We start from the raw sequence: 12,579 nt of genomic DNA, 5'->3' as shown, positions 1-12,579 counted from the left end.
TAGTCTTTTGCCTGTGGGAAGGCAGCTTGGATGAAGCTTTTTGTAACCTAGCCTTGCAATTCCTTCCGGAGAAGGGACTTGTGGGCTGGGTCTGAAGAAATGTGACTTGGAAACTCTGCAGCTTGGCCAAAAGCAACTCTTTGGTCAAGCCTTGTATATGCACAGTACTGGCTGAATAAATGGGGACCAGCAAAAGATCTTCTCCTGTCTCGATGTGCCTCCAAACGGGCTCATGGTGGGGGGGTGGTGGTGGTGGCTGCAGGGTGGTTCCCATGTTGCAATGGTCACTGCCGTCCTACCCGTAGGGCTTTCCTGCCTGTAGATGCTGGGGTGAGCGCTGTGAACTGGGGTGGGTGACAGCATGGTGTGAGCCATCTGCCCTGGGGTGGAGCTGCTGTGTTAGTTCTAACATCTGTGGTGATGATCCCACTCAGGTGCTGGCTGCCTGTGGCCTCTCTGGTTGCTCACACACAGCTAGCGCTGGGTTTTCTGTGCAGTTCTCTGCTCCAAGGCATAGCAGGGAGTGGGATTAGTGTTCTCTGGTCCCCTGCTGCTGTGCAGAGCCCTGCTAAACAATCTGTGTCCACCTGCTGGGGCTGGGCCTGTCTGGAAGTCCAACTGGAGTTGAGATGAGAATTCAAATACCTCAGCTGTCTGTCAGACCCCTGCAGAAGCACCCAAGCAATGTCCTATCTCAAGTTCTAATGCAAGGTGCTGTCTCCTCAATTAGACTCCTTCCCTCCTGTGCTGGCTGTTCCCCAGTGTGGTGGGTTGACCCTGGCTGCACACCAGGTGCCCACCAAAGCTGCTCTATCACTCCCTCTCCTCAGCTGTGCAGGGGAGGGAGAATATAATGATAGGCTTGTGGGTTGGGATAAGGACAGGGAGATCACTCAGCAATTACTGTCACAGGCGAAACAGACTAGACCTGGGGAAATTAGTTTAATTTATTGCCAATCAAATCAGAGTAGGAGAATGAGAAATAAAACCAAATCTTAAGAAACCTTTTTCCCCCACCCCTCCCTTCTTCCTGGGATTAACTTTACTCCCCATTTTCTCTATCTCCTCCCCTGCAGGGGGACGGGGAATGGGGGTTGCAGTCAGTTCATCACATGTTGTCTCTGCTGCTCCTTCCTCCTCAGGGGGAGGACTCCTCACACTCTTCCCCTGCTCCAGCGTGGGGTCCCTCCCACGGGAGACATTCCTCCAGGAACTTCTCCAAGGTGAGTCCCTCCCACAGGCTGCAGCTCTTCACAAACTGCTCCAGCGTGGGTCCCTTCCACGGGGCACAGTCCTTCAGGAACAGACTGCTCCAGCGTGGGTCCCTTCCACGGGGTGCAGTCCTTCAGGAACAGACTGCTCCAGCGTGGGTCCCTTCCACGGGGTGCAGTCCTTCAGGAACAGACTGCTCCAGTGTGGGTCCCCCACAGGGTCACAAGTCCTGCCATCAAACCTGCTCCAGCGTGGGCTCCTCTTTCCGTGGGTCCACAGGTCCTGCCAGGAGCCTGCTCTAGCATGGGCTTCCCATGGGGTCACAGCCTCCTTTGGGCATCCACCTGCTCTGGCGTGGGGTCCTCCATGGGCTGCAGGTGGGTATCTGTTCCACTGTGGACCTCTGTGGGCTGCAGGGGGACAGCCTGCCTCACCGTGGTCTTCACTGCGGGCTGCAGGGGAATCTCTGCTCCGGTGCCTGGAGCACCTCCTTCCCCTCCTTCTTCACTGACCGTGGTGACTGCAGAGTTTTCTCTTTCACATATTTTCACTCCTCTCTCCGGCTGCGATTGCTGTTGCGCAGCAACTTTTTCCTCTTGTTACCTATGTTATCAAAGAGGCGCTACCACCGTCGCTGATGTGCTTGGCCTTGGCCAGCAGCAGGTCTGTCTTGGAGCCGGCTGGCATTGGCTCTGTTGGACATAGAGGAAGCTTCTAGCAGCTTCTCACAGAAGCTGCCCCTGTAGCCCCCCCGCTACCAAAACCTTGCCGCGCAAACTCAATACACCCAGTCACGATGCAAAAAACCTTGCAAAAAGCTGATGAGCTGAAAAGGGGGACTTAACGTGATCTCTGCAGATCCCCTGGACTGCAGCAGGTTATTTCCCCACTGGGGACTCTCCTCCCAGTAAGTGAGCCAAGAAAAAGAGCTGGCTGGGATATGGTGGGGAAGCTGGATCTGCAGTCAGGCTGTAACTGAAGGGCTGACGGTATTGGCTCTGGGTTGCACTGGAGGAAAGTTTAAACAACTTGAGGCAAGGGTGGAGGGGGGTGGTTATTACTAAAGCCTGCTTCCTCTCAGCTGGGCTCCTGGAGGTGGCAATCTCCCAAGGTCGCCAAGGTGGGAGCTCCTGGGGGCTGTCTCATGGGGGCTCCCCCTCTGCCTGGGGGAGCAATGCTGCTTGGACTGGTGGGACTGGCAACGTGATGACTGCAGAAGAGGGAACGAGCAACCCTGTGCCTCCTTTGAGCCTCCCAGGACCTCCAGATATAGCTTTATGTCCTGGGAAATGCCTCTCTGCAGAGGGCTGGTGCAGACCCCAAAGTGATGCCCAAACCTCCTTCCAGCAAAGAAGGAGGGGACAAAGCAGAAAGAAAGTAGTTCAGGCAGGTGCAATGCCATCTCTGCCTTCCCCTCCTGGGTACTTGGCCAGGAGCAGAGTGAGAGTTGCTTGCTTTTTTATTTGGAGGGGGAGACTTCTCCTGCTTAGCACGGATGTCCTGGGATAGGGGTCCTGTTTTGGGGTTTGTGGTCTGTCCTCCTTGTGGCCCACTGTCAAGGCAGGTCCTACCCATGCCCATAGCGCAGGGCTGCAGGGGGGAGGTACAGCAGCCAGAGTGGCTGTACCAAGTCTGGTGGCCTGAGGTCACATCTAGACCATCTGTTTTTATGATACTGGAAGGGCTTAATCTCCATGGATCTGTTGAAGACGCTGCGTTCTTGGAGGGTCAACCTCCTGCTTGGAAAAAGTACTGGGGTTTTTTTTTTCCCTCTTCTGATTTTAAATTTTCTGGTGTACCCAATAGCTCTCGAATGCAGAGCTGTATGGTGTGAGCTGGGCTCTCTGCTAAAGGGCTCCCTCCTCCCGCCCCCTCCTCGTGCAGGCTCAGCTCCTGATGTAAGTCTCTGCAAGGCCACCGTGTTCCTGTTGCCCTCTGTCCTGAGGTACATGGGCTAACTCTGCCCATGGTCACTGCTGGAAATCACCTTGGTTTTTCTAGCCAAGCCTCTGTGGATGTGAACGCGGGTACCTCGTTGCGCAGTGGGAGTGCATTTTTGGCCAGATGCTCAATGCCCGCTGAGTTAGACTGCCTGAATCCTTTCCTCAGCCAGATGGGCATGCGGCCTCCTTGATCCCAGGATGGGGTTCAGGACGCGATGACCTTGGGGGTTGCCTAAATCACTGCAGCCTCTCTGGTTTTCTCTGATGTGGGTGAAGGGGGCCTTTGAGCATTGGCACGTGGAGGAGGAGAAGGAGGACAAGGGGGTTCCCGGAGGCCAGGGAAGACCTGGCTGCCTGGGGGAAGGATTTTGAAGAGGCTGGAAGGGACCTGGCAGTGGAAGCAGAAGGCTGTGTTGGCCAGAGTGAGCCTGCAGTGGAGCAGACTGCTCTTTCTGAGTGCAATACGGAGAGTTTGGGTTTCATTCCTGCATGACATGGCAGGAAAGATGGAATCCTCCCCTGGCTTTTACAAAACTGCACATACCACCCCAAACAGCAACGCTGTCCGTCCCAAGCACGGCTGCCTTGGCTCTGCACGCTCCCAGACCCAGGTGGGTGCTGATGGAGATTTCAGTGCTCCTATTTCCATTCAGCTTCCTCAGGAAATGGGGCTCCTCCGACCTCCGCCTGTGTCTCAGCCCCTCCAAGCAAGCCCTGGTCTTGCTTGGCAGAGGTTGAGAAGGGGGATTAATTTTTGGAAGGGTTTGTCCAAGCCAGTGCCGGGTGTGGGTGAGACTCCCCGCGGGGATGCAGCTGGGGAGGGAGGATCTCTGCTTTCCCCATCACTCGTTGTCAGCTGGGGTCTGCTGTCCCCAAGTCAGCTTTGCAGGTGCAAGCACAGCCTGGTGCCAGCAAACACCTTGGCTCATCCGCTCCCATGGTGTCCCTTCAATGTTAATTGCCTTTGTTAAAGGGGAGCAGAAGGAAGACCCAGGGTGAGCCCCAGGCATGTGATGTTTTGCTTTCCAGGCACTAGCAGAGGGCTGAGACGTTCCCCTTGTCTAACCCGGTGCTGGGAAAGGACCCCAAGCAGGGCTGGTGCAGATCCCCACGGCAGCTGATGGTGGGCAAAAGCCCCTTCCCAGCCTCGGCCAGTGCTTTACTGGAGCTCACTGGGGAGCAGAGGGGAAAATCTCTTCAACTTTCTGCTCAAAGCAGTGATTTCTCCCTCGGCTCTGAGCAAATCCCTCTGTTGGTCCTTGCTGTGCCAAGGCTCCTCTAGACAGCCCTGTGCATCAGAAAGGCTGAGCCTGGACAACCGGGGGACACCTCCGGCCAAACCCACAAAGGGACGAGAGTGCGTGCAGCTGGGTGCCCGGCCAGGTGTGACCTTGCTCTGCCCTGCTTTGCCTGACCAGATGTGAGCGGGCATGTGTGCCTCAGTTTCCCTGGGTGTAAAATGGGGACAATGCCTACGTCCTGCTGAACAAGAGCTCAATATACCAATGGGGGCTGGATGTGTAGGGTGTTGGTCTATAAAAACGTCTGAAGCTCTCTCCAGTGCACATGAAGGGCCATATAGTCCAAGGCTACAGCAGATGATTGCAGCAAGGAAAGATCTCACCTGTATCCGCTTGGAGCTGAGGCGGGAGGAGGTCATTGCACAGAGGTGCTGTGGGCATGTTGGTGTGTTGTCTGCAGGAGATGTGTGCTATGAGGGGAAGATGCTGAAGGGCCTGGGGTGTTACTTTGTTTTTGCTTTTCAGGCTTCAGCTGAATTTGAGTCCTGAGTCCCCGGGCTGTGGGTCAGCTAGGAGCCTTGGCCACCCAAGCATGGGCTCACCAGGGCTGAATTTGGCTGTGTTGCCTCCTCTGGGTGCCCAGTGGGGCGGAGAAGAGCTGCCTCCAGCTGTGTCTCTGCAGATGGCTGGTGGGTCCGTCAGCCAAGCCTTCAACCGGAGACCTGTCCCCTCTTAATGTCCCACCCGCAGTGCTCCCCATGGCCATGCCCTGGACGGGGCTGGCGGGAGCTGCTTTGCTGCTCTTGGCAAACGTCTCCTGGGGAAGGAGGGCTGAATGTCTCTGTACCTCCCACGCCTGCTGCATGCAGGGATGGAGGCCAAGAGATGCAGTTTCATCTTGGAGCTGGGCTGGGAGGTGAAGAGAAAGGGAGATTTAGAGGAAGGGGTAAATAGTTCAAGGTGACGGGGTTGGAGCTTGGTGAGCGGAGGCTCAGTGGAGGGTGGAAAAGAGCGGGGTGAACGGGGACAATCCGTGTCTGGGGAGCTGAAGCTGTACCAGCTGAAAAACTGGTTAGAGAGGTCTACCAGGAAAGGGAGAGCGGCAGAAAGGTGGGCAGGGGTAGACTGGGCAACATGGTCAGAGCCCATGGGGTGGGTCTGGAGCAACCAGGGAGGCACCTGCAACTCTTGGGGTCCAAACTCACCTGAGGCCATGGGGTGACCCTGGCCTGGGGACACTCGTGAAGGGCCATGTCGATGGGGAGGGTGTTGCTGTGCCAGCTGTGACTGCTGAAGGTGCTGGTGGGGAAAGGGGTGGTTGCAAGACAACCTCATACCCCCAAGGGTCCCCAGGAGGAGAAACTGGGAAGTCCCTCTCGAGGTCCCCTGAGCAGTCTTGCTTTTCCCTTCCCAGTGCAGTGATGACTGTGGGTAGGGACGGCTTGTGTATGGGGCCGTGGGAGGGAGCAGGGTCTGGACCGTGGTGGGGACAGGGCCGTGAGGTTGAGCTGGAGGGATGTTTTGGAAAGGCTACGGGCCCAGACAGACCCGACCGAGCCCCCGGTGGAGGCGATGGGAGAAGAGAGCATTGGAAACTCAAGAGATCATAGCTTTAATTAGGGACCTTCCTGAGGCGACACGTCCCCTTGCCCTGCTGCGGACACGAGCCTCTTCCCCGCGCAAGGAAATGTCGAGGAGGAGGGACGGAGGAGATCGGGAAGGGGAGAAGGAGGAAGAAGAGATATGAAAGTTAGGTGGCTCTGTGGGTCAGAACTATACAACACTGATATCATACGTGGCTGTCAGTCCCCTCTGGCCGGCAGGCTGGGGCCGGGTGGTGGCCCCACGCAGCCAGCCCTGCTCCAAGTCCCCCCCGCCCCACGGGGGGTCACTTCCGCCGCCCAATTTGGGCCATGAGGTGCGCGTTGGCCGCGGCCTTCGCCCGCAAGTTCTTGGCTTTGGCGATGTTGAAGAGGATGTTCATGATGTTGGTGGGGACATCGAGGGAGAGGGTGACCTTGGTGCGGCGGTCGCTCTTGGCCCGGTTTTGGTATGTCTTCCCCTTCACCTGTGCTTGAGAGACGTATTTGTAATGGCATTCTGCCGGGAATGTCCTTTTCCCCACCTCTTCATCCACCGCGTCCTCCCCCTCCTCCTCCTCCTCCTCGGACGCCTCCTCCAGCGATGGGGAGTCGAAGCCGCGCTTGTCCAAGATGGCGTTTTCCTCCGGGCGGCTCTTCCGGGCTTCAGCGAGGGCCGCGTTGAGGCAGCTGAAGATGGAGGCGGTGTTGTAGAGGCGGAGAGCCCGTCCGGTCTCGGCGGCGCAGAGGAGGGCGAGGAGGAGCAGCAGCGTGGTGCGGGGCATTGTGGTGGCCTGCCCGGTGGAGAGAGCGAGGGGAGGGCAGAGATGGGCATGAGCTTCCCGCGGGGCCTGGGGCAGAGCACCATCATCCCCCCGTCGTTCCACATCCCATGGACCTGGGTTCACCTCCCGCGTCCCCCCCAGGTCCCATCTAATGGTTAGGGCAGGTGGGAATGAGTTGCCTTGGGGCCTCCTCCTCCAAGGTGCACCCCCCCAGCCCTTGGTTTTGGGGTGCTGGGTGGGAGGTGGGATGTCCAAGGTGCTTTGCAAGGCTGCAGCCTCCATGGAGGGGAGGATTTGGCCATCCCTTTGCCGAAACACAAATGCCTGCTGCAGGAGAGCTGGTTTCTGCCGCGCCCCCTGCCTGGGGCAATCTCCTTGCAGTCCCCATGCAGCCCTCCCCACCTTGCTAACACCTCCACAGAGCAACCGGGTGTGCCACCAGCTGCTCTAAAGGTGGGTTTTCCTTTCAGCTCCTCTCTGGTCAGCCTGAAGCCACCAGAGATGTTTCTCTGCTCTCTGAAGTTGGCAATTGCCCGTCTCACCCCACCAGGTCCAAAAAGGGCTTGGCGAGTTGGGTAGGTCCCAGTCCCAGTCCCCATCGTGATGGCCCCATGTCACCTCTCCAGCCTTGGCCTGGGGTGCTCCGGGGTTGCCCCATGGCTCCATCACCAGGACCCCCCTCCATCCTGGGTGCAGGACAGGCTGCCCCATCTGATGGCACATTTGAGGGCGCATTCCCCCCCCATGGACAGCCCTGCCTGGGGACCTGGGGGCACCTCCAAGATCACAGCACAGCAGCATCACTCCCTGCTTGAAATATGGTCGCTTTTGGGTTGCGGGAGTCTGAAAACCTCGGGATAATCCTCCTGCTCTGCAAAACGTCCCCGTCTCTGAGTCCTGTCTCTCCAGGAAGCGACCCATCTCCCCATATACCTACCCGACTGCTCAAAAAGGCCACCTAAAAGGCCACAAGGGTTGTCCTGGTGGGGGTCTTTGCCCATATCGCGGTCAGACAAGTGTCCCCGGGGCCAGCCCCGAGGTCACAGGGCCCCTCCAAGTGCCTGGAGGCGTGCTGGCATTCCCAAACTTGGGGCCCCATCTTGTGGCAAGCACATCGCATGGCAAGCCTTAGCTGGGGGAGAGTCCCCAGAGGTGCGGGACCCTGCCTGGGGCTGGGGTTTCACCGGTGGTTTGGGGCTGTGAGCTGCTCAGTTATTTCCCGTGGGGACGGGAGTGTGGAGGGGCCAAGGAGGCTGGGGGAAGCCCCTGGGAAGCTCTCGCGGAGCAGGATGGCTCCTGTGACTCTCTGTGGACGTCTGTGTCTTGGGGCTACCACCGGGAAGGGAGGCTGTGCCTTGCTGCACGGGGGGGCTGCTGGGTCGGGGAGATGTCCTCAGACTGATCCAAAACCAAATCAGATCAATTGTCCCCAGGAGCTGTCACCCTGGACCTGCTCTACTGCCACTGATCCCGAGTCTGTGAACCTGCTGTCACCTTAACTCTGCCCTTCGCTGTCCTGCGGGGGGAGGGAGACTGGGGCAGGTTTATCCCCTCAGCTCTGCCCTTTGCCATCCCTCGGAGGGGGAGATGGGGGCAGGTCGTACAGGCAGGATTTGAGGGAGCCGCTCGATTTCCACTTCTTTGCCTCACTCGCCCCTGCACAAAACCCCACAGAGCTCCCCCAGGCAACAGCCATGCCCTTAACTTTACCCTGCGTCCATATGAGAGAGGAAGGACGCGCGGCAGCCGTGGCAGGACCCAGGCAGCACCGGCAAAGCTGTTGCTGTAGGAATGGGGAGGAAAACCCTTCCCGGCACCCAGCCCTCATGCGAGGGCTATTAGGGGGCCCCAAACTCTCTTTCCTTCAGCCCCAAATCAGATGTTTAAATCCCGGGACTGAGTTTTTGCTTGCAGAAGCTTAACAGGACGAAGATCTTTCCCCCACGCCAAAGCCTCTCCCTTTCCAACTGCGTTTCAGCCCCAGATGAAGCATCCCCCCCCCCCAGCAAACTCCTTGCAGCCCCTGCTAGGAGGACAGGGGGCTTGGGCTATGAATTTAGATACTGCTAAATTTCTTGCCCCTGCCTGCAGCCCCTGCTCTCCTGGGGACACTGCGTGACCCCGAGCGGCTGGATGGAGAATGGGAACGTCTCCAAAAGCCCTTGCAGAGCCGGCACGGCTGCTGGGAGAGACCTGAGCTGGGTTGAGCTGCCGCTGCCCTCTCCGGAGGCGCAGAGCAGCGTCTCCACCTCGCCTCTCCCCGACAGCTCTTTCACAACTGTCTGAAATGGGTGGCTTGGCCCCGTGGCCGGCTCGGGCTTTTTCCACTTAGCAAAAGTCTTTGGAGACCTCGGCCGAGCGAGGGGAAAGCCAGAGCAAGGGGGAAACGCGGCTGAAACATATCTGCACCCAGCACCTGGTTTCCCGGTCCTCGGCTGTGGGGTGAATATCCTGGCAAAAAAAGCAAAAATCAAGGCAAAGCAGCAAAGAACCTGCAGCGTCCGGCTGTGCTGGCGGGCAGCAAAAGCTGATATTTTGGGTTTTCTTTTTTTTTTTCTTTTTTGCATGGGGGTTTTGTGCCCCGGCATGCCAGAAAGTTTTTTTGGTCCAGAAAGCAAGCTGGAATGGGGTTTTCCTCCCCCTGCAAAAAAAGCAGGAAAAGAAGAAAAACAACCTGCGGTGGATCTGAGGAGGTCAGAGTTAAATCTGCCGCTGCCGGAGGGGGACCTGCGGGTGCTGTTCCTGCAGGTGGAAATTGCCAGGGTGCCCATGAGCAATTTACAGGCATTATATTGAGATGGTGCCGACAGCCACGGCAGGACCATTTCTATGAGCTGAAGATCTGCCTCTTGGCTTTAAAAGAGAAGAGTAAATGGCTCCGACAAGGCAGCTCCGGCAAACTGGGGACAAAGCTATTTGCTGGTTATCACGGGCTCCTCGGCAGCAAAGGCATCGGATTAAGTTAATTTTTTCCCCGTCAAAAAGTAAGTCGGGACTAAAATAACACCGTGGATGAGACCTGTAAACTTTTTAAACTTCTGCTGTCTGATGCCGCCTCCACTTCCCTCGTGAACCTCTCCTGACAATGCTGCTTCCCAGGGCTCCGAAATTCAAGCTAACCCTGTGGGGATGGGGCTGTGCCCTCCTCTCCTCCCCACCCCTTTAACCACAGCACTGAGTTGTCTCCCCGCTTCTCCGTTTCCCAAGATTTCCAAACCCTGCCCATGCTGCCCAGCGTGAGCTGCCTCCAGGATGGTTATACTAGTGGAAAAGAGATTTCTTTGCTGAGGAGGGAGGGTGGGGGGAGTCTCTTAGCACAGTATCTTGGACTGCTTTTCCCTCTCCTGCCTTCTGGTTTTTTCTTGCAGAGGAACGTGGGACCTGCTCTCCCAAGGAAAGCACTGAAATATTTAAAGTCTGTGCAAATGAAGCCGGCTGCTGGTTAATAAATGAAATCCAGGCACTCACCTGGTAGTCCTCGGTGCTCGGGAGGGGAAGGGGTTGCTGCGGTCTCACTCCGAGGAGAGAGGCATCAGGCGCGTTCCCCTGAACTTCTGCACCCTCGCTTTTCTTCTATTGTTATTAAGAGGGCTGTGATAGTTTTTCTCTCTATGGAAACGCTTTTCCCCTCCCTTGTGTATATATAAAAATGAGCGATCACGGGGTTTGAGTCGTAACTCCAGACGTGGGGCCTTCATTTGGGCATGATTTCATTAAAGTGAAATCAGAGGGAGCTGGCAATGTCACGGGGCTGCGGTGCCTCTCCCCATTCAGGAGGAAAAAAGGTGTGTGGGGAAAAAGACACCTGAACCCGACGGCCTGGCGAGAGTCACCCAAACACAGGGCTGTCGCCAACGCCGGGACTTTGCAGGATCATGCAGACACGCTCTTCCCCCGCTCCTCCGGGTAGCCAGGCACTTGGCGCAAGGATAGTTGAAATGCAAAGCTTTTTATGCCCCCTAAGGATGCCCGCTGGGGTTTTCAGCGCTGGTTAACGGTGTTCTCCCAGTTAATGTGTTTCCATTTGAAGAGCGGGGCTGGTGCAGCACCTTGTTAGGGTTTTGCCCCAGGACAGTGCTCATAACCCCCATGGTCAGCAGGGACAGGCTTGCCCCGCTCACACTGCTCTGCCCTCTGCCTGGTTTCCCATCCCTGGGGGCTTTTCTCCTCCCACGCAGGCAGGGAAACCCCTGTAAGGTTGAAATTTTGGGGAACGTCTTCCAGGATGTGGTAGCATGGTCCCAGGTGCAGCATTTGAAGGGGGAGCTAAGGATAATGCGTGTCTTGGAAAAAAACCCCTCCAACTCCCCAAAGCCACTGGGGTCCAGCAGAATTAACTCAGATTGCCCCAAGACAGCAGCCGGGCAGGAACCCCCACCAGTCTGGGGTCCCAGGACCGCTCTGGTCCTGGTGTGGTCAGAGAGAGGTCTCCTGTGATGCCCCACGGTGCTGGTTTGCAAGCAAAAGTGCTTTGTGCTACAAAGAGGATGGGGATGGAGATCTCCCTGCTGGGAAGAGGGGTTGCTCCGTGTGATCCAGGGCTGAGACACCCAAAGGAGTCACATCTCTGATGGAGGGTCCCTCCGTGGTCCTTGCAGAAAGCTCAGGAGACCCTCAGACCCTGTTTGGCTCAGACCGCCGACAGCCGTGCATGCTTCAGAGCGGGTTGGGGACTCCCCTCCCCTGATTTTGTTGGTCTGGGTGAGGGAGCTTTGGGTGCAGACCTAGCCAACAGGTGCTTGATGAAAGGTGTGTGAGCACTCAGGAAGCGGGATGTGTCCACCCTGTGCCCTGGCATCACATCCCCTTGGGGTTGAGGAGCACTTTAAAAGGGCTGGGGGAGCCCCTGGAAATGCCTCTGGTAGCATTTTGGACTCGGTTGTCACCTGCTCAGAGGAGATCAGCTGGGGAACATGAAACATGTGGAAAGGTCATTGCTCTGTCATGGGTCTGGCATCCCCCAGCCCCAAAGGTAGGGCAAAACTGGTACCCCAGAAATCAAGGCCTGGTGCACCCCTCTGACACAAGGACCTGGTGCCCCGATCACCTCCACGAATTGCTGGTCTTCCGGACAAAACGGAAGCCCTGCTATTGCCAAAATCACTGGGAACCTGTGGTTCAGGTACTTGGGGAAGGGACCATAGGTTAGGGAAAGATGCGATGTCAAAGTAGACTAATGAAGCCATCCTAAAGCCCACTCTCTCCCAGAGGTGATGAGGTCTTTAACTTACTTCAGTGCATCTCCAAAGTAAATTAAACTATATGAAGACTGCAGGTTGGGACAGGGTAAGGTCTGTTTAGCTGCATCCACACAAGCGATGGCTGCTCCCCCCTTGCAACCACCCCATCCCTTGTGGTGGGGTGGTGGTCCTCTCTCACTGAAGCTTTCCTGGGGTAGAGAGGAGAGCGTGTGTGATGGAGGGAGAAGGTGCGAGCGTGTGGGTTTTATCCCTTGCAACTGCTTCAGGCTGTCCCCATGGGTTGTGCATGCTCTGAATGGTTGGAGACGGGGTGTTCAGCCCTTCCTGGCTGGTGGCTGCAACAAGATGGCTTGGAGACATCAGGAAAGGGCTGACCCACGTGCCAGGAAGTCCCGTGGGACCCTGAGGGGGTGTTTGTCAGTGCCAACTCCCAGCTGGGCTCTTCAGTGTCTGCAGCTACTGCTGCAGCCTTGCACGGGAGGGAAGGTGACAAGGGCAGTTACCCACCTCCACCACGGGTCCATCTTCTCACAGTCGGGGTTGACCCTCCCCCTGTTTGACCAAATTGGGTGGCAGTGGGATCCCAAGGGTCTCAGGGGACCAGGGCACAAGAGCAG

The 12,579-nt window shown here is 57.1% G+C and overlaps 1 protein-coding gene across 1 annotated transcript; it reads right to left on the bottom strand.

Annotated features, from left to right (window-relative positions):
• Nucleotides 1-6,284: 6,284 nt before the first annotated feature.
• Nucleotides 6,285-10,251, bottom strand: UCN3 (urocortin 3). The gene is made up of 2 exons (XM_076328616.1): nucleotides 10,230-10,251; nucleotides 6,285-6,770 (listed from the first exon to the last, which is right to left on the bottom strand). The coding sequence occupies exon 2, from the start codon at nucleotides 6,759-6,761 to the stop codon at nucleotides 6,285-6,287; it is 477 nt and encodes a 158-aa protein (XP_076184731.1). The 5' UTR covers nucleotides 6,762-6,770; nucleotides 10,230-10,251.
• Between the last annotated feature and the right edge of the window lie 2,328 nt (nucleotides 10,252-12,579).

This window comes from Aptenodytes patagonicus, chromosome 1, assembly GCF_965638725.1.
Source record: "Aptenodytes patagonicus chromosome 1, bAptPat1.pri.cur, whole genome shotgun sequence".
In the NCBI taxonomy this organism is placed as follows: Eukaryota; Metazoa; Chordata; class Aves; order Sphenisciformes; family Spheniscidae; genus Aptenodytes; species Aptenodytes patagonicus.
This window is presented reverse-complemented; position numbering and strand designations above follow the sequence as displayed.

Excerpts from the sequence above, each read along its gene's own strand:
- UCN3 (XM_076328616.1), bottom strand. The coding sequence starts at position 6,761 with ATGCCCCGCACCACGCTGCTGCTCCTCCTCGCCCTCCTCTGCGCCGCC.